This window comes from Chiloscyllium punctatum, chromosome 7 (assembly GCF_047496795.1).
Source record: "Chiloscyllium punctatum isolate Juve2018m chromosome 7, sChiPun1.3, whole genome shotgun sequence".
NCBI classification, from domain to species: domain Eukaryota; kingdom Metazoa; phylum Chordata; class Chondrichthyes; order Orectolobiformes; family Hemiscylliidae; genus Chiloscyllium; species Chiloscyllium punctatum.
The window spans coordinates 44,886,632-44,909,281 of record NC_092745.1 but is presented as its reverse complement, the minus strand read 5'-3'; the positions used below and the strand labels follow the sequence as shown (position 1 = coordinate 44,909,281).

General features: G+C 39.3%; 1 protein-coding gene across 2 annotated transcripts in view; it reads left to right on the top strand.

The window, feature by feature from the left end:
• Positions 1-22,650, top strand: part of atf6 (activating transcription factor 6) — a 330,002-nt gene that overhangs the window by 125,095 nt on the left and 182,257 nt on the right. For both annotated transcript variants that reach the window (XM_072573460.1, XM_072573462.1), the window contains 2 exons: positions 7,751-7,818; positions 19,723-19,834. In XM_072573460.1, coding sequence (XP_072429561.1) covers positions 7,751-7,818; positions 19,723-19,834 — 180 coding nt within the window. The remainder of the gene's footprint in view (positions 1-7,750; positions 7,819-19,722; positions 19,835-22,650) is intronic.

Sequence of the window (22,650 nt, the reverse complement as noted above, 5' to 3'; positions counted from 1 at the left end):
AGCCACGAAACGACACGACCAGCTATCCTGAGTAGCCACACACACAGATGACAAGCAACATGAATTCGACTGGGACAACACTACCATTATAGGGCAAGCCAAACAGAGAACAGCCAGGGAATTCCTAGAGTCTGTGGATGAGTGCCATGCCTCTATCAACAAACACATCGACCTGGATCCAATATACCGGCCACCACAGCGGACAGCTGGAACTGACAACCGGAAGCGGCAGAGACAGGCCACTATAAATGCCGGAGGAAACCGCACAGAAGCGCTTCACAGGAGGCTCCCAAGCACTGAGGATGTCACATAGACAGGGGACAAAATGTTTGCAAGACAAATTCCCAGCTCGGTGAACAGAACCACAACAACGAGCACCCGAGCTACAAATCTTCTCCCAAACTTAGTTGACATCAAGTTGATAGAGATACAGAATTTTAGTGTTTGACCATTATATAACTTTATATAATTTTCAGTCAACAGTTGTCATGTTTAATTGAATCCAAGACTCGGCAAAAAGATTTAAGATGTAATCGATAAATTAAATTATCAAAATCTCTCTTGTCATATGCTTGAGGAATTGTTTTGGTTAAAGCTGATCTAGGAATTTGACATTAAGATAGCCAGTGCAATCTTTATGATCTTTTTCTCAACGCTGACACCTTCAAATTGTTAGTTTTTCCAGGGACAAGAGAAGATTTCTGTTGTTCCAACTAAGAAGTTCTCTACTATGTTAAAAATTATTATTTGTCAACAGTCCTTATGTCTTTCTAATGGTTATGCAATTGACTGAATAATTTGCTTCAATCATGATTCAAACCACTAATTAGATTGATGACCACCACCAATTCTAAGTATTTGGAGGATAAAAAATGTTACCTCTGTGTTATTTCTAATTTTGTGCTGTTTTTTAAATCAGCTGTTCCTTAAGCTACTCAGAATGCTTCTTAGATCCAGATTCTTCTGACAGAATCCATTGCTTATCCTAGTCACCCTGGCAATTTATCTCGGTATCTTTGGCAAATGTTATAATTTACTGCCAACGTTTCATTTTGTTTTGTTAATGAGACGTGTGAAAAGAATGGAGTAGATCACAGTGACTTGTTTGAGAAGGCACCTCACTACCACCTACTCATAAGCAATAGGGATGAGCGACAAATGCCAATCTTTCCAGTAATACCCACTTCTCCTGAAAGAATAAATAAAATTCCATTCTTCATTGCTGACAGCAGTCTCTTGCTCCAATTTATATTGACAAGTTAATTTTCAAGTTAGTATCTTATTTACCTTGATGAAGCTTCAAAATTATATTAAAACTAAAGTGCTAAATTACCATAATAGACTGAAGATGTTGCTTTATAGGCCCTTTACAATGTATACTACAGTAACTGACTGTGGTAATTTAGCAATGTCAGGTAATCATGACAATACAGTTTTCATTCTCATTTGTGGCATTTTGAAGACATGAGATATGTTAACTGACAGAGCTTATGCTGTTGTGCTGTATTTTTCCTCTATGTGCAGCTAGTAGAAGGCAGTAAGCAACAGTAAAGAACTGAATTTTGTTTAAAATTGAGGTTTGAAATTATGTTCAATTTTGGCTCCAAACAGCTTTGCCTGTTTTGCTATCATGTGGTTCATCATGTCTGTTCGGCAGTTCTGTTTATTTTGTTCAGCCAAAAGAAAATAGCACTGCTAGAACTGTACACTTGGGAAAAAATTATGTATTTACCCATATGCAAAAATCATTCAGTGTAATAAAATTTAGGAAAATAGAGAACACCTGTTTGCAGCAAATGTCATGGATCAAAGTCCTTTCTGATGAGTTCATGGTTTAGTCGTCAGAAACAGTTTGTTTTTCTCATGGCTTGAGGTTGGAAAGTTGGCAAACTGCTGTGTCTTGTACCTATTGAGTTTCCTTCACTGGCAAAATGTTCAAACACAACAACAGCAAACTTGATATTTTGTGTGGTACAGCAATGTACCTCCTGTTGAATACAGCTGGATCAAACAAAGAAAAATCACTGTTTAATTAATATGAAGAGGAAGCAAAGAGTTTGTCCTGATATCTTGCCATGGTGGATGCCAGTTGCACACAACACTGCTGCACTTCCCAAGATTGATTGCTCATCGCAGCATACTGAGTGATTGGAGTTTATTATATTGTTTACCCATTGCTACTTACTGCATGGCTTTTGTTTCTTCTGATTATGGCTCATTGTTGTGCACTCTGCATCCCAACAGTTTGTGTTGCACATGCCCATCATGTCCTGCTCACTGTGTTGTTTGCATAGTGCTCTGTAGACTGTTGAGGGACACAATTTTACTAGATTTGTATATCCAGCATGTCCTTCCACCTGGGCAGCCAGTTGTGGCAGTAATGGACTCTCTTCAAATTACTCAATTCCATCTCCTGGATTTTTAATCCTCTTCCGATGGCACTTGAGCCTTATCTACTCCAGTTTGAAATCAACGACTCTGGAGTTAGCTGTCAGGCATGCTGGTAAATGATCTTAACATATATTGTCTCTTTTACCTGGTGACAGTTTGTCTTCAAGTTAGAAGATGATTAAATTCCTCACGTAGCCTGATAAATTATTCTGAATAAGCTGCATAATTTTCTAAAGCATTTACAGTAGTTTGCTTTTTCATATTATCATGGAAAAGAGTCTCAGAGAAATGAGGAATATTATTTCCACTGGAATAGAATATAATAAATTATTTGGATGTTCCCTTGGGGACTCTGTGATATACACACACGTCCTCTTTGTTTCTGTCCTAGCACCCCTCATACCCAAATTTATTTTGGTGATGAGTTCCTCTTGTGTTCTCTGGACACTACTACTTTGTAACTGATGACTGCTCAACTTACTTGCTTGGCTGCAGATGCTGGGAATTTGAAATAAAAACACAAAATTCTGAGAATTCTCAACAGATCAAACAGCATCTTTGAAGAGAAACAAAGTTGATGTTCAAGTCATTTATCACCCTCATCAGTCTGAAATGTTAACTCTCTTTTCACAGTTGGGGCCTGATCTTCTGACTGCTTTCAGTATTTCTTGTGTCTTGCCTCTTGCCTCTTCCGGACACTTAGTGTCCAGTCCAGACACTTGTTCTGTCTTGTTCAGGTTGAAGAAGGCCGATTAATGCAAAAGCAGTGAGGAATTTAGTGTTTAGGAGAAGTAAATCTGAAAGTAAACTGCATGTTCAAACTCTTTTCCTATCAGTTTTCAGCAAGTTTCTTCAATTAGGTTTGATGAACGTATACTCTTTGTGAATAAGAATAATAAAACTTATAAATCACAATGCATGAACGAAAACAAAGTTTGTTTATGGAGAAAACTGTGAAACTGTTCCAATGAAGAATGTTTTTTTTCTATTGACATTTAATATAACTGAGACTGGAGGTACAAGACAAGAATAGAAGGACAAACTGCAAACTCCCCATAAGCCTCTCTGTAGTCGCACGTGCTTTAATCCTAAAAAATTAAATTGTTTTTATCATGCTTTGCTGCTGCTTTTGAACAGTAGAGGTAATTTATTATATATGCATCTGTTTTAGGCCCTGATAGCGTAATGTCTGTTACCTTGTTTGTTTATGAGTTTCAATTTCATAATATTCTCCAAAATCATAAAATTGATGCCAAGAACTCAGTTACAACCCAGACTTGATCAGGCCTGTTTTCTGAATATCAAAAGGTACCAAATGGAGAAGCTGCATCTGAACTTTGAGTTTTCTTTAATCTGTCGAGTATTATCTTCAATGTGGTAACATTGGTGTTAAAGATTGGTGTACAGTTTTTCTTAACAATTGGCCTGAGGAGGGTGATGCCAGTCACTGAAAAGATAGTGGGGGCTGGGATAGAAAAACTAAATTCAAGATGTCTCAATTTATAAACCTGTTAAATTATCTTAGAATCGTAGATTTCATATAGCGCGGAAAGAGGCTATTCAGTCCATCGGATGTGCACCGATCCTCTGAAGAGCATCCCACCCAGACCTCGCCCCTAATTTTATCCCCGTAACCCTGCATTTACCATGGCTAATCCACCTAGCCTGTGCAACCCTGGACATTGTGGGGCAATTTAGCATGGCCAGTCCACCTAACCTGCATATCTTTGGACTATTGGAGGAGACCGGAGCGCGTAGAGAAAGCCCACGCAGACATGGAAGAATGTGAAAACTCCACACAATTGGTTGCCCAAGGCTGGAATCGAACCCTGTCCTTGATGCAGCAGTGTTAACCACTGAGCCACTGTTCTGCCCTTGCCAAATGAAATTGGGCTACTATAAATCACAGTCTGTAAGTTGACTTTTGAAGCCTCAAAATCCTTCCAAAAACAGGAGTCACAGCAGAAATCTTGAATAAGATCAATCCTGTTGTTATGAAAGGGAAGATGTGTTGGGCCAGATTAAGAACTACAAAATGTGTACAAAGTTCAGATGCAGCTTCTCCATTTGGTAATCTTTTGATATTCAGAAAACTGGTCTGACCAAGCTTTTGGCGCCAAATTTTCTTTAAGACATTAATATAATGCACTGTGGATAAATGAGAATGGCTGGATGTTTTGTACTTAAATTTCCAGAAGACATTTGATATAGTGCCAAGTCAAGTGCTACGGTGGAAAATTTAGAGACAGCAAAAAGCATTGATATGTGTAGAGAGTGGGGAAAGATACGGCAAATGAATGTAATTTGGAAAAATGTGAAACTGTCCATTTTTGGCAAGGAGAATAAAAATAAACCATATGATTTAAATGGTTAGAGATTGCAGAGATCTGAGATACAGAGAGATCTGATTGTTCTTGTGCATGGATTACATAAGGTTAGTATGCAGGTGCAGGCAGTCATTCGCAAAGTAAGAAAATGTTCTTTTTTATTGTGAGGGGAATTGAATACAGAAGTGTTAATGTTGTGCTTAAGTTTGTAAATTTCAGGAGTCTTATAATTTAAACTGGAGCATAAGTATTAATTTGTTTACTTGAGATGTTAACTGATAAGCCAACAGGAGACCACTGAGTGCAGTAATTTAGGAAATTTAACACCTATTAAAGTAAGGCAACAACTTCATGGTCTTACTATGGCTCTTGCTTTCCATTGCAGCTGAAGGAGCAGGTTGACACTTGGTTTCTTGGTCTCTTTCCAATTCTCCCAATTGGAAGCAAGATGACTTCAAACTACTTATGTATTTTGGTTACCAACAGCTGTGCTATTAACTCTCAGCATAATCAATTATGCTATTAAATTCTGATCAGCTTAAGTGAGATTTATTGATAATTGGTTTAAGGGTTCATAAGAAATAGGAATAGGCAAGGTTATTCAGCCCCTCAAACCTGTTTTGAAATTTAGTAGGATCATGGCTGATCTGACATTCCTCCGATTCACTTTCCATTTTCCCCATAATGCTTGATTCCCCTACTGATCAAGAATCTTTCTGTCTCAGCCTTATAACCCACTCCATTGTTTCTAACTTTTCCTTCTGTAACTAACTTGTCGTGTTAATTTTAAAAATGAAACCAAGAAGACTGAATTCTTTTTAAGGTTCACAATTCAGTCCACCTGCTCCACCCCCACCCCATTGCTGAGGAATCAGCAGAGATCAGGATTGGCTGCTGGTCAGTCACTCACTCTGCAGAAAGTTAACAAAAGCTAAGAGGGAGTTAATCCTATGACTTCCTAACGGATATGAAAACAACTGTTAAGAACTGTTGCCAATCTGAAGGAAAAATGAGAGACTGGAATTGTAAAGCCAAACCCTGGATGCTCAGTCGATCGCTCGAGCTTGAGCAGCGAGGTCTGCGAAGCTGTTGTTCCCAGAGAGGGGATGCACCATGAATGCCTGCTTGTTAGGGAACCACGGGGGCATTGCTTGAAGCAAAGAATAGATAACTACGACTGGAGCAGTACAGGTTGAACTGGAAGACCATTTTCGGTGAGGAGCCGTATTGTGAGTGTCTGGTTGGTAGTGAGAAAAGAGGAAAATGCCCAGAAGAAGGAACCAAACCAACTCAACTCTTTTTAAAGGCTTAAACTCTTTCATCACCAAATTAACATACAGCTGGTCAGAGGGGTTCAGCACATTTGGAGTTGGGAACTGCTAACCCCTGATTCAGACACCTGAGTCTCTCTATCTGTCTTTAACCTAATATCTAACCTCCCCTCCTAATCGTTAGTCTTTTCTGCCAGGTTTAAGTGCCATTTTGGGGTAACATTGTGGGTAGTTAGTGGCGTTTGTATCATTGCCATTCCTAGAATTTTGTGAAGTACATTTTTAAAATAATAACTAGTTATTTCTGTTTTACACAAAACAAATGGTGAAAATGAGGACTGCAGATGCTGGAGATCAGAATCAAGATTAGAGTGGTGCTGGAAAAGCACAGCAGGTGATGCAGCATCCGAGGAGCAGGAAAATCGACGTTTCGTGCAGGAGCCCTTCATCAGGAATGAGGCTGGGAGCCTCCAGGGTGGAAAGAGAAATGGGATGGGTGTGGGGCTGGGGACAAAGTAGCTCAGAGGTGATTAGGTGATTGGAGGTTGGGTATAAAGGTGATAGGTCAGAGAGGAGGGTGGAGTGAAATGGTGGGAAGGCAGATTGGCAGGTAGGACAGGTCATGAGGATGGTGCTGAGCTGGAAGGTTGGAACTGGGGTAAGGTGGAGGAGGGGAAATGAGGAAACTGGTGAAGTCCACACTGATGCTCTGGGGTTGAAGTGTTCCGAGGCGGAAGATGAAGCGTTCTTCCTCCAAGCGTCGGGTGGTGAGGGAGTGGCGGTGGAGGAGGCCCAAGGCCTGCATGTCCTTGGCAGAATGGGAGGGCGAGTTGAAATGTTGGGCCATGGGGCGGTGGGGTTGATGGGTGAGAGTTTCCTGGATACGTTCCCTAAAGTGCTCTCCGAGAAAGCGTCCAGTCTCCCAGTGTAAAGAAGACGGCATCAGGAGCAACGGATACAATAAATGACATTTGTGGAAGTGCAGGTGAAACTTTGGATGTGGAAGGCTCCTTTGGGACCTTGAATGGAGGTGAGGTGGGAGGTGTGGGCACAGGTTTTACAATTCCTGCGGTGGCAGTGGAAGATGCCAGGAGGGGAGAGTGGGTTGTTGGGGGCCGTGGACCTGACCACCAAGCCATCCAAGACCCCCCTAAACCAGTTTGCAATCCTACTGTCCCTCTTGTAGACCCTCTTTGTTTTTGCAGTTTCTTTGCCTGCATCTTCACCTCTCCTCACTTGTTTCTTCAAGCTGTGGCCCTGTCACTTGTACTACATCATATACTCCACATGTGCCTGCCAATTTAGGTTTTCACCTGGGACTAGAGTTCCCTCTCTGGCCTCCTGTGGCTTTATCAGTGAAAATATTGGTCTCACCCATCTATTCACTTGCTTGTATTCATTGTAACATAACCTGACTTATAAACACATTGAAGATAACTAACAAGGTTTCAGGGTTATTTGTTTGGTTGATGAAAAGTATTTTTGTTTATGCAATAGATGTTTAAATTCAAGTATTTTTGATTCATTTTCTCTTTAAGTCTGTCGCTGGCAGGAATGTTTACACTGAGACAGGATTTGGTGGTTGGATCGGTGAGACCTGACTTTCAGAAAATCTTAAGTCCACAGCTCTTCTTGCAAGAAGTTCGAAATTCTGAGATACTTAACTTTTGATTAGTTTTCATTTGAGTCTCCCTTTACTCCTGTAATGTTATTTTCACTTTGTAAATAGTTTTTAATATAGCTATTCCTATTTATTTACAGAAATCTACTGATAAGAAGACTGATATAGCCCAGTATGTTACCGGGATGTACACAAACATTGATAAGAAGTAAGTTGTTTTATGACACAAATTCTCTGTTAAGTTGCTGCAGGGCAGTTTTCAGTTGGAGGTGGCTCAGTGCATTGGATAAAAATGTTTTAAATCACCTATGGTGAATGCAAAATTGGGGGGATTGTTGAGATCTGAAATAAAAATGATGTTCTCGAAAAGCTCAGCATTTCTGGCAGCATGTAGAGAGATGAAGGGGGCGAAGTCATATTTCTGAGACTTTCCAGCACTTACTCTGTTTTTATTTTAGATACCCCATTCTTTTCCACTTTGGTTCCTTCAACCTTTAGGGACCAGCAAACAAATATTTGAAACAGAAAATCATGCTGGACCATTGATTTTCATCCTGTGCTGTAAGGTTCTGTGTTTTTGAAAGTCTCCCCAAAGATGATGATTTGAGTTTATATGCATTGCTACAATTTGTTATTGATTGCAGAAGTCAGCTTTTCATGTGTATTTGCACTTTTTCTAATGTTTTGTACAATTGTTTTGGCGCAGGACGAAAACTTTTATTGCTTGTACCAAATACTTAGTGTAACAAGGCAAAAATATTCCACAGATTTATGCACACACATGTTGGGAAATGCCTTCATACTTTATCTTTATCTTTCTTAAATTGTTTTGTGGACAACCTGTTTACATGTCTACCTGAAGTTCTTGACAAGCGTTATCTGCAGTTATGGAAATCAGTTGAGAGAACAGCCAGTTTTCTAGCAGAAACTTACATGTGGTACTTTTTTTCCCAACTCAACTGGGTACAGCTGTGCCTTGGATGAGTAACCAAATGACGTAAACTTTTCCTCATTTATAGCTGTGATGTGAATTCTAAGGGGTTTGGTTACTTATTGGCTTAGCAGCCCAGAGTCTCACATTCAAGTTCCAAAGTGGTATTTCTTGAAGAGTCAGCAGAGTTTGATGAACTGAGTAACTTTTTGTTCAATAGACTTGTATGCTGTAAATTTGAAATAGCATTACATCGATGGAGAGTTAGTAATTGTCTTTTTTGGAGTGTGACATTCCTTAAGTATTACCTTGGAATGAGTTTAGCCTCTGGTTTGTCTTGAACCTTGATCATTAAAATGAAAGTGCTCCTAGTTCTCAATTGATTTTTAAAAAGAATCAGTTATGAGCCCTGCATTGTACTTAATTAGTTGTTTTTGTTGAGAGAGAAGTTTTGTTGTCAACTCCAGTGGGATGAAGCGCTTGAACAAAAGGCATTCTTTCATGGCCATAGTGCTCACCAGTACTTTGATTCTGTTTCTGAAACTGTTGCCTCATTGAATCTCTCTTTCACTTAGGTCTGTAAATGAGTATTTACTCCTCAAATCTGTGTTTGCATGTCCTTAGGGAATCCGTTCATTCTGGTTTAGTTCACATCACCTTGACAGTATTATTTTAAGTAGAAATTGGTAACAAACCATGGTGTTTTATCCCCTTTTATGCCTCTAAACACTTTGGGCTGATGTTATGGGGTCAGTTGCACGACTCAAGCATGCGCATCCTATAGTGGTACTGTATGGTATCACCTTCGCATGCTTTCACTATGCCTGTCCTGATACTGCATTACATCTCAATGGATGGCTTTTCCACTTGCTATCTCTCTAAGTGGTTCCTCTAAATTACACAGTAAGCATTGGAGTAAACTTCCTTATATTTATGAACAGCCCATCCTGCTCCAACTCTCATTGCTCTGACATCTTAAGCCATAGAGATCATTTGGCCCATTAACTACATAGAGTCATAACGACATACAGCACAGATGCAGACTCTTTAGTCCAATCAGCCCATGCTGACCCTAATCCCAAACGAAACTAGTCCCACACCCCTGCGCTCTGCTATATACCTCCAAACATTACTTATTCGTGTACTTATCTAAATGTCTTTTAAGTGTTATAACTGTACCACATCCACCACTTCCTCTGAACTACTTTGTGTTTTTTAAAAGAAAATGCCCCTCGTGTCTTTTTAAAATTTTTCTCCTCTCATCTTAAAAATATGCCCCCAGTCTTAAAATTCCCACCCGAGGGGAAAGACATGTGCCATTGACCTTATCTAAACCCTTCATGATTTTATAAACCCCTATAACATCATCCCTCAACCTTCTTTGCTCCAGGGAAAATGTCACAGCCTATCCAGCTTCTCCTTATAACTCAGACCCTCCATTCCCAGCAATGTCTTTGTAAATCGTATCAAAACCTCTCCTGCTTAATAATATTCCTGCTATAGCTGGCAGACCAGATCTGAGCACACGCCATACTTTGTGGAGAACTCCATTTAGTCTATTTTATTTTACCTACTGTACCTCAGAGCTCTGCGAGTTTATTACCAAGAAATGTCTACTGAAATTTCTTTTGAAATTATTGATTCACTTACTCCACCTTGGTAGGCTGTACACTTCCCCATCTTTATTAGTCTATTATCACTACCTTTGTAGTCTGTATTTCTGACATTGTTATTTATGACCCAGAATTAAATGCAATTGAAGCAAATTTGAGTTTATTATTTTCAAACTCAGACAAAATTTTGCATTCTCGCACTAGTTTCATTCTATTCTTGCTAATGTAATAACTTGGAAAGCCCCACTGGAAAGGCACATCATTTGTTGAATGTGAAAATAGACCTACTACTCTCAGCATTCATAGGCTAGTCCCAGCCTGAGACAAACCATTCTGCTTTATAGATATTTTATAACTTTTTCAGTTATGTTATTACATACCTCTGAGCAAGTGGGACTTGAACCCAGGCCTCCTGGCTCAGAGGTAGGGATACTACCACTGCACCACAAGAGCCCCGGAGAATTGCCAACGTGTCAGGCAGGGACACTAATCATTATACTAATGGGAACTGGTGGGTCTACTTTATTTACTTTAATCAACCTGTTCAGAGATATTATTACATGCCTGTGTAGGTGAGGCTTGAACCCATGTCTCCTGGTTCAGAGGTTGGGACACTGCCACTGTACCACAAAAGCTCACTTGATTTCCAGCAGAGATTAAGTGGTGTAACTTCATCAGATAAGGATATAACAGTTTGCAGATATGGAAGCAATTATATTGAAAACCATTGTAAATCACTTTCTTCAAGTTGACGTTGTTTTGTTAAAGTAGAGATCTTGTTCTTTGGAAGCCATCTTTGAAGGAACATTATTTAGTTAAATCATCCAAACTTCCAATCCTGGCAGAGACTTTGGGCCTGTCATGTTTTCAGTTGGATCCCTGACTTGGTGCAGAATGTCAATCAAGATTTAATTTTGACAATTTTGATATGGTGTCTGGAGTTTTGAGTAAAAGAGGGACTGAATATTTGACATTAAGTTCCATAAATTTGTCAGCAAACCCAACACTATCATTGAAGCATATCTGGGAGCCTTGTCTTCTCCTCATAACTTTCCAAATAGACAAGTTTTTGTCAGTCATACAACTTAACAGATCATCAAGGCAAGCAATGAACATGATTCCAGGTAGAGAGAATTAATGTTCAAAATGAAGATTAAAGACACTGGCCTTGTTTTCTTTGATAGAAATTAGTTTTTGGAGGGATGTAACTTAATTTTTCAAGATAACGAAGACATTTGCTGTTGCTGATCCAGAGATGCAGAATGTCGGTGGATACATGAGTGAAAATACTCAAAAACTTTTATTTACTGAGAAATGACTGGCTTGTCTGACTTGGCCAGATTTGGAGGATTTGGTTTCTGGATTCAAGTCTAAGAACTTGGACAGCGCATGAAAAACATTTTTGAAAATATTTTCATGTTTGGGATGAACAAATTGCTGATAAAGCATGACTAACTGCTCATCACTTACTTTGATTTAACTTTGTAGATGAGATCAGAATCCAGGTAAGAGTGCACCAGCTTAATATAGGACTGGAGTAATGAATAGACCAGATTTGTTAACTATGATATGTTCTCTTTTCCAAAGGATTTTAGGAATCCAGTGGCATCAGGACCAATTTCTAATATTCATGTTTAAAATGAATTGAATCTAATTTTTTATAGTGTCACAGCTGACTTTAAACAGATGTCCTCTGGACTGATAGTTCGTTCCTTTTGTTCAATTGGTCACTAACAGAACCATTACGTTACATGCTACTTTTGAGTGCACCATATTGGAAGAAGAGGTGGTATCAAGCAACATTAACAATTTAACTGAAAGGCAAACTGAGGTGATCATTCAACTTCCCATAAAGAAAACAAAATGAAAGGTATTCCCCAGAGGTGTAAACAGGAATAAATGGAAGATGATCTGAAATGCTAAATTTTAAGAAGCATCTGAACTGAAAGGGAAAACTGGAGCAATGGAATGATTTTGGGAGGAAATTTTATCTTGTGGGAGCAGATGGCACAACTGCCTGCAGGGAAGATTAAATAAGTTGGTGGGGGTGTACAAGAAGTCAGAATTCTGGGATAATTGTGCTGGAAGAGGTTACAGGAGATATCATGATGGGCATCAAACGCAACAGTGAGACTTAACAACAAGAAAATTGTACTAAGTGCTGGTGAGGGAAACTGTTCAGCTGGGATTCACCCAAACTGAATTGGTATCTGTGTCATTGGAGTCATTGTAGTAAATGAAATATTTTGAAGATATATGCAGAAGCACAAGAGTGGAAGTAATATCCACAAAAGATAATTAATGGCAGCAACAGGAGAAGGATAAATTCTGACAAGAAAAATTTTGAAAGATTTATTGTAACCCAATAAAATTAAAATATGTTGATACTCAAAATATGTTGATACTCAAAACATGTCAACAAAATGATAAAAGACACTCTCTTAAGTCTAAACCAAACAGTGCCCTGAAATCTTTTATTAAGACAGTGTCAAGTGAAATATGATTTTTCAAAAACCCAAACTCTATTAATGCTGTAAGGAGAAAGATGAGGAAAGCCACTAGAAATAAGTAGTGTTAAATAAGTATTGGGAATTGAGAGAGATTTGGAAATAAAGTATAGTTTTGAAGCCAAATTCTAGAATAAGAAGTTCATTTAGTCTGATAACAGGAAGAATATTTGAAGCAGAATTGAACTCTCTTACAGCTTTTAAGAACTGTACACTTCCCATAAGAAAAAGTATTGTCTCCACACCCACTATATTCAAAACCTTGTATAATTTTAGAGATCTCTATTAGGTCACCTCTCAGACTTCCTTTTTGAAAAGAGAAGAGATCCAAGAACCAGTCGGTCATTAAATATAAGTTAGACAGATTCTTCCTTGTTTTCTTGAGATTCTTTTAAAAATTGTCCACACAACCCATCAGAACTGGGATTTTTATTCTCCTTCAATTTGATTCGTTTGTTCAGTGTATGACTTCCTTTTGGATCCCTTTACTCATCTCATCAGTTAGTATCATGTCCATTCATTCTGTCTCCCTGTTAAGTAGTGAATGAAATATTTATTAATTGTTGGTGCCATTTCTTTGTTATGCCTATGGCATTTATCTTGTCTGTCCTCGAATAATCATTTTTTCATGGTAGCTTTCCCCTTTCAATGATGTGCCTATAAAATATATTTAATGATTCCAGGAATTTCACCTTTCTAATTCAATTAGAAAATGCATTCCACCCATGTGTATAAAATGAAGCAAAATGCTGCAGTCCTGTCTTAATTTTAAATTTTTCTTTGAATCCTTATTTCTTTGATCTGTTCTCGCAATTTAAAGTGATGCAATATTAAAGTTAGGATCATCCTGTTGGCACCTTCCAACTTGAAAACTGAGTCACTAATTTGGTAGGCTGAATACCTCCTTCTACGCTGAAGTTTTGACATTCAATGATTTCGATAGTTAAATATGTACAAATAGATTGAGGGCTTTTTTTTAGTCACTCATGGGATGTTGCTGTTTGGTGAGCATTTATTGTCTAACCCTTGTTGCCCTTGAGAAGATGTGATGTCTGCCTTCTTGAACTGCTGCAGTCCTTGTGTTGTAGGTTAACCCACAATGTTTTTTTGGGAGGGTATTCCAGGATTTTAACCCAGCAACAGTGAAGGAACAGCAATATATTTCCAAGTCAGGATGGTGAGTAGCTTGGAGGGGAACTTGCAGGTGATGGTATTCCCATGCTGCTCTTATCCTTTGAGATGGAAGTGGTCATGAGTTTGGAAGGTGCTGTCTAAGGATCTTTGGTGAATTTTCTTCAGTGCATCTTGTTGCTCGTATACACTGATACTCCTATTCAGTGGTAGTATATGCTTGTGGAGGTGGTGCCAATCAAGAGGGCTGCTTTGTCCTAGTTGGTGTCAGACTTCTTGAGTGTTGTTGAAGTTGCACTCATCCAGGCAAGTAGGAAATATTCCATCATACGCCTGATTTGCATCTTGTAGCTGCTGAACAGGCTTTCGGGGAGTTAGGAAGTGAGTTACTTGCTACAGGATTTCTAACCTCTGACCTGCTCTTGTAGCCAGTTTTTATGTGGTGAGTCCAGTTGAGTTTCTGATCGGTGGATGTGGTGGTGGGATTCAGTAGTGGTAGCACCATTGAATGGCAAGGGGCGGTGGTTAGATTGTCTGTCTTTTGCTGGCGATGGTCATTGCCTTGCATTTGTGTGGTGTAAATGTTACTTGTCACTTGTCAGCCCAAACCAGGATATTATCCAGATCCAGTTGCGTTTGAACTTGGACTGCTTCAGTGTCTGAGGAGTTGCGAAAGGTGCTCAACATTGTGCAATTATCAGCAAATAGACTTCTCGAGATGTACAGCACAGAAACAGATCCTTCAGTCCAACTTGTCAATGCCAAGCAGATATCCCAACCTAATCTAATCCCATTTGCCAGCACTTGGCCCATATCCCTCGAAACCTTTCCTATTCATATATATCCGTCTAAATGCCTTTTATATAATGCAATTGTACCATATCCCCATTTCTGACTTTCTGGAGAGAAAGCCATTGAAGCATTTAAGCTGAAGATGGTTGGATCTAGGACACTACTTTGAGGAACTCCTGCAGAATTTTCCTGGAATTGAGATGATTGACCTTCAACAACCATAACTATATTCCTATGTGACAGATCTGACTCCAAGCAGCAGAGAGTTTGACCCTGATACCCATTGATTCCAGCGTTTCTAGAGCTCCTTGCTTCCACACACAGTCAAATGCAGTCTTGATATCAAGAGCAGTCATTCTTATCCCACCTCTGGAATTCAACTTTCTTGTACATGTTTGAACCAAGACTGTAATACTTCCATGAGCTGAGTAATCCTGGCAGAACCCAAACTGGGTGTTGCTAAGCAGGTGCTGCTTGTTAGCACTGTTGATGACACCTTCTGTTATTTTACTGATGATCTAGGATGCTCAGATGGAGTAGTAATTGGCCGGCTTGGATTTGCCTTGCATTTCGAGTGCAAGACATACTTGGGTAATGTTCTACATTGTCGGGTAGGTGCCAGTGTTGGAACTGTACTTGGAAGAGCTTTACGAGGGAGTAACAAGTTCTGGAACACAAGTCTTGAGTACTGTTGCTGAAATATTGTCAGGGACCACAGCCCTTGAAGAATCATGTGCCTCCAGCTGTTCATTGAGATCATCTGGAATGAATTGAATCAGCTGAAGACCTGTGGAGGAGCCAGCTTGGACCATAGACTCAGCACATCTGGCTGAAGATTGCTGTGAATGCTTCAGCCTTATCCTTTCCACTGATGTGTTGGGCTCTTCCATCATTGAGAATGAGGATGTTTGTGGTGTTGCCTCCTCCAGTAGGCTTCTTCATTATACACTCCCATTCTCAACTGGGTGTGGCAGGACTTACATATGATTTGTTGGTTGGAGGAAAGCTTAGTTCTGTCTATCACTTGCTCCTTATTGCAGTTTGGCATGTCAATAGTCCTGTTTGGTAGCTTCACCAAGTTGACACCTCATTTTAAGATATGCTAGGTGCCCCTTCTGCACTCTTCGTTGAACCAGGGTTTGATCCCTGTTTTGATTGTAGTGACCGAGTGGGGGATAGGCCAGTTTGCATTGGAGTACAATTCTACTGCTGTTGAGGTCCACAGAGCCTCATGATGCCCAGGTTTGTGTTGCTAAATCTGTTTTAAGTCTGACTCATTTAGCATGGTGGTAGTACCACAAAGCACGACAGAGGGTCTTAAGGTGAAGGCAGGACTTCATCTCCAAGGACCATATGGCGATCACTCTTGTAGTCTTGTGATGTCTGCATGCTGCACATTCATGTGAAGAGGCCAAAACAATGTTTGGATTGCACCCAGTCTTAAGATATTTATGACTCAGTGTCATGCAGTGTCCTGAAAAATCATCTTTGACATTATAAAAATGCTTGTTAACGAGTAATCCCAGGCTTTCTTAATTTTTTTCAAGATTATTAAAAAAGCTGAGTGCAGTATTCTTAATCCTGTTCATTTTGTGGCATGGAATGACTAAACCTTGCAGAAGGTATATGAGTTCCCTTGTGAACTGTTTCTGGTTGTTTTGTACTGGTTTTAGGTTGTTTAACTTTTTATTAATACTTTGTTTCCATCAATCACTTGAAATTATAAATGCATTTAATAAACAGCTTCTCTGCACAACTTAATATTTAGTATTATGAATTTTTGGCTTTGCATTGACAGGACATATAGTAGGCATCCTTCAAGATTGCAGGAAGCATTTACCTCTGATTATGAGTTGTAGTTAGATATACTATTAAGAACAAAGCGCCGATGCAGTTAGCATCGTGAAAAACATCTTGTTATTGTATGGATAACCTTTTGTTTCTTGTATCACAATTAGATTTATTTCTTGTCTCTTTACCAGTTTCTTTACCTGTTTACCTTGTTTCTTCCCTGTAAAAATTCATAAATTTCAACTTATTATCTGTTATGAAGACGTAAGGGGTACTGTACCTTTAAAAGAGTTAAAAGCAAGCAGAACGACCTGATATAGCACCAAGTGATCTGAACAAGATATACTGTAATCTTTTGGTACAGCAGCTAGTGTAGCTGGTTGCTTGGAGATGACAAAACAAATTCGAATTCGGTCAGTTTAAATTATACCCCAAAATACCAAGCTCCTATCAAGTTTGAATAAGTATATTGACTATATTAAAAACCAGTGAAACAATCAGTTGCTTTGGGGTATAAGACCGGGAAAAATTGAACTGTTGGAGGAGAACTACCAAGCCACCAACACATACAGATTGCCTGGAGAATAGCTCTCTTAAAGATAGATTTATCGATCAGTGACCTATGAAACATAAGAAGAAAAATAAGAAGAAGGAAAGAAGACGGAGAAAGATCCAAAGAGAGAATTCGACAGCTGGTTGGTTTTGAAATTTGAATTTTTGTTAATTTTTAATCAGGGGTTTTATTGGATTAGTATTGTAGAAGGGGAAGGTAAAAGATAGGTTAAAGAGAGGAGTTGTAAGTCATTATTAGTTAATTGTTCTCTGTTATACTTTAAGAAATAAAGTTGTTAACTTATACTTTAAATAGTTCTTGGCCTCTCAGATTTTCACAGATTATTGCACAGAATAAATCTTTTCTGTGTTGTTGGTTTAACTTAAGCAGGAGGGTTTACCCCGTGTAGTAACATCTGGAAGAACATTTGTGATGTACGCAAAAAATAAATCCTAAATTAGATTGAGGAACTTTTAGAATAAAGTAAATCGAAGAAAGCTATTTGCTTGCATTCCTCTGCTCAATCGAACACTCTTACATCCATGTTTATAGGTCCAAGTCCTCCACAGTCCTTGTAGAGACCAAGTCTTGTCAGCACACTGAAGACACCCTCCTACATATTCGGTGGTATATGACCACCCATGCTATGGGGATGTGTTCAGAATATGATCCACACAGTGGCTCAGTGGTTAGCACTGCTGCCTCACAGTGCCAAGGACCCAAGTTCAATTCCAGTCTTGGGTGACACACTCTGTGGAATTTGCACATTCTCCCCATGTCTGTGTGGGTTTCATCTGGGTGCTCTCGTTTCGTCCCACGGCTGATTAGGTGAATTGGCCATGCTAAATGGTCCGTAGTGTTCAGGATGTGTAGGTTGGGTGCATTACATTTGGGAAATGTAAAGTAATAAGGTAGGTGAATGAATCTGGGTGGGGTACTCTTCAGAGGGTCAGTGTGGACTTGTTGGGCTGAAGGGCCTGTTTCTACATTGTAAGGATTCTGTGATTTATGGTGAGATGTCATCACATAAAATTGGGCATTCTTGAGGTTTGTGGACTATTGGCAGAATTGTGTGGCACCAAAATCTGTAATCTTCTGGTGGACACAGCCCTCTGACAATGACACCTGGGGTTCATTCCTTGTTCAATGAAGTGAACAGAAGCACACGACAGAAGTAGCTCCAGGCATACCTAAAATTATGAAGTTGCAAGACAAGACTATAGTTATGCTAAAAAGCAGAGCCAGAATGTTACAGGTAGAGCTAAATGATCCTCTACCCAAACCAACAAATTAAGACGCTGCAGTCCTGCTACATTCAGTCTTGAAAATGATGGACTGTTAAAGATTTAACTTCATTGCAGCATTAGTCCAAACATAGACAAAAGAATTGAACTCCAGAGGTATTCCACTGTTAACTCTGGTGAGAGTGTGATTGTCCTTGACGTTGTGGCAGTGTTCTACCAATTGTGACATCAAGGACCCCAAGCAAAATTAAATAAGGATAGAACTTAAAACCCCTACCGTGTGGAAACTGGCCCTACGGCCCAACGAATCCACACCGACCTTTTGAAGAGGACCTACCCAGACCCATTTCCCATTACTCTACATTTAGCCCTGACTAATGCACCTAACCTACACATCCCTGAACACTATGGGCAATTTAGTATGGCCAATTCACACTAATCTGCACATCTTGGGATTGTGGGAGGAAACCAACACCGACACTGGGAGAATGTGCCACCCCCACGTAGACAGTCCCCCGAGTCTGGAATCGAACCTGGGTCCCTGGTGCTGTGAGGTAGCAGTGCTAGCTACTGTATTGTCCCAATATGGATGGAAGCATTCTCTGGTTGGAGAACTTCCTTGCACAAGGAAAATGGTTTTGATTGTTGAAAGCTAATCTTATGAAACCTGTGACATTGCTGCAGGAGTTCCTTGAGTTGATGTCCGAGCTGCTTTATCAGAGACCTCTGACCATCATAAGATTTGGGCAGATAAATGGCAAATTAGCATACTCACAAGTGTGAAGCGATGACTGTTGTCCAGACGAGAGAATTTAATACAATCCTCTCTTGACATTAAAGACATAACTGTCGCTAACTCTCCTATTTTCAACATTCTAGGAATTAATATTGGGCAGAAACATAACTGCATAACTCCATATAAGTATTGTGGCAGCAAGCAAGTCAGAAGATGGGAATTCTCAGCGAGTCATCCATCATCTAACTTGCCCAAGTCTGTTCACCATGTAGAAGATGCAAGTCTCGAGATTGTTGGAATACTCTGTGTTTGGATGAATGTAACCATGAAGAATGTTGACAATCTGTAACTCAAAGTAGACAGTTTTATATACCATCCATTACTGGTACTCAGGGGCAGCAGTCTTTACCATATATAACATGTGTGGCAGTAGTTTACCAAAACTGCTTTTTGACAGCATCTTTCAAAATTACTGTCTTAATCATCTCGAAGGATAAAGTCAGCAGATGGTTGGGAGAACCACCGCCTGCAGGCTCCATTCATGATCCTGAGTTGGAAGTATAACTCTGTCCATTGATTACTAGGTCAAAATCTGGAACTGGGACTTCATATGCTTTTGGCATGCTAAGATACACTATGTGGGTTCCAGTGGTTTGAGAAGGCCTTTTCTAAGGCAATTGCAAGTGTTATGGTCACAGCCCTAAAATAAAGTTTATAACCAAGTTTTTTTTGCTGATAAATTTAAATCCTAAATGCTGTTTTTTTTTTCCTTGAATCACACATTGCTAATATTTTTACTCTTTGTTATCTACAGAGACTCAGGGAGTGAATTACAAGTGTATTACGCTCCAGATGAACGTTATCCAAACTTTTTTGAAGCTATTCGTAGGAGAGGCGATACCTTTTATTTGATATCATTTAGAAGGGTAAGTACTCAACAATTTTACTCTTATATAAATATGGTGGACATGCTTTGTTATCTGTGCTTTTGGCAATTTATTAAAACTTGTGAATTTTGACATTTAAATTTTCCAGTCATTTTTCCTTTCTGTTAAACTGGAAAAATCGCAGGAACAGAGGTTTTTAAGATGGTAAAATTCAAGCTATGTTGAATATAGTGGGCGGCACGGTGGCACAGTGGTTAGCACTGCTGCCTCACAGCGCCAGAGACCCGGGTTCAATTCCCGACTCAGGTGACTGTGTGGAGTTTGCACATTCTCCCAGTGTCTGCGTGGGTTTCCTCCAGGTGCTCTGGTTTCTTCCCACAGTCCAAAGATGTGCATTGGCCATGGTAAATTGCCCGTAGTGTTAGGTAAAGGGGTAAATGTAGGGGAATGGGTGGGTTGCGCTTCGGCGGGTCGGTGTGGACTTGTTGGGCCGAAGGGCCTGTTTCCACGCTGTAAGTAATCTAATCTAAATAAATATATTGAATATTAAAACCTATGCATCATGTTTGATGTAGGTTCACTTATTAGGATTTTAAGTTTTAATGTTTTATAACGTTAAGTTGAGGACAAAATTGAATGCAAAGTGACTTTTAGTGTGCTGTTGAACTGCAGTTCTGGAGACCCTACTATTGACATAATACACTATACAGGAAGAATTTGAATATAATAGAGAGCGTGCAGAAGAGATTTACAAAAATGTTTCCAGGAATGAGGGGCGTCAGTTACAATGATAGGATGGATACTTTGGAACTGTTCTGCTTGGATTGAAGGGTGCTAAAAGGAGACCTAATAGATGTTTCCAAAATAACAAAGAGAACTCAGTAAAGTAGGTGGGGAGAAACAATTTCAGCTTGGTTTTTAAAAAGAAAATCAATGAGCGAGCACACATTTATAACAGTTTGCAAAAGAAACAAATGTGATGTTCTAAAAATATATTTTCTCTCAATGTGTGTTTTGGATCCGAATACACTGTCTCAAAATGTGATGGAGGTAGAATCAAATGAGGTTTTTAAAAGGGCATTGGATTACTGTTTCTCGTCAAATGATAATGTGTAAGGGTATATGGAAAGGCAGGTGAATGGCACTTAATAATAATGCTCATTTCGAGAGCTCGTGCAGATATGATGGGCCAAATGGCCGCCTCTACACGTTGGCACTTAAGTGATGTAAGCTTCATCCTATCACTTTTCGCCTTCCTTAGGATCACTTGGCTTTTGTAGATCTTATGTGGTAGAGGCAAATGGGTTGTTACTACATAGAAAGAGAGTACACAATAGTACTTGGAATTGTTTTAAAATTTTAACTTCTCTTTCAAGGATTTTGATATATTCAGCACTGTGTATGTTACAAAATCAAACATTAACAGTTAGTGATTGGGGAAAAGAGCTGACCTTGGGCCCTTGTACTGGGTTTTTGGACCTGTTTGGTTAACAAGGATGGAGAATGAGTCAACAGTGAGCCTTGAAAGAAAAGGCACTTTTTTAACAATAAGATGTAGTTTACTACATGATAACAGGAGATGCAAGTTATGTTGGTTAATTGGACATAGGTGATGAAACTAACATGGGCCAACCTTTCAGAGCAATTATCCTGTACAGACTTGAGGTAGATCCTGTTATCAGTCATGACTGGGGAGAATCTGAGTCAGAGGAGTTGCAGGTCTACAGGAGGAGAGATAAGTAATGCAGTGCCAACACCAATGCATTTGACTGCTTTTTAAAATGTAATAAATCTTGCCATATTTTCACATGTGCTGAGGCTTCTATGTGGTTGGCCTGACTGTGTTTTACAGATTGAAAAAATTAAGACATGATCAAGATATGTACAATAGTGGGAACTCTTCACCTCAGCACTGCCTCTCGGGCAAGTGAACTTGATTTTAGTGTTTTAGGTTTGGAAATATAGATGCGGGAAAGCACTTGACCAACCTTATTTGACCAACTAGAAAAGAAAATTAGTGTTGAGCATCTTTTCGCTTCACATCTGAGGCTCACATTTTCTGCAGTTAATCTATGATTTGCATATTGACCATTTGATTTTGGAAATCATTAACGAGCATGAAATCATCCAGCATGAACTATTTACCAGTTTCAGTCCATGCCTTATCAATCTAATGTGTAAGGTTTCCCAGATGATGCTTGTATTGTCCCTTATCCTTCTGATGTTTTGCATACATTGATAAAGTCTACTTTTGGTTGTCTCAATTCAGGGTTTGAAGACCCAGTTAGGCTACTGCTCTCGACAGGCATATGAACGTATGAAGCCTGCCTTATCTTGCTATTAGTGCATAAGTTACTGACTTGCATTTTTTTTTTTCCAAATTGTTTGTCACATGAGAAACATATTCTTGCTTGTGTTTGTTGTAATTTGTATGAAGACTGTTAAAATCATGAGTGTTAACATATTGTGGAGGTGTGTCGCAATCAGAAAGTAATAGTAGCTGAGCATCCTTTTCGGAGAGGTGAAAACTGTGCACCTGTTCAAGCCATTGAATGATGTCACAAATGATGCTTTTCTCCTAAATAACCATCAATTAAGGTCAAATGGTGGGGGGATTATTCAAAAAGTTGATGTTAGACTTTGAATCATTCAGTCTAAGATGTATCTGCAAGATTGAGGTTACTTATCCAATGCAGTAAGAAAGGGTTGCTGCCGTGTTGGAGGTGCAACATTTCAGAAGAAGTTCAAAGTGATACCTCATCAGCCTTCTCAGGTTGATATAAAAGATCTCAAAGCATAATTCAAAGAAGAATAGAGGAATTTTCTTAAGTGTACTGAAGAGGATTTATCTATCA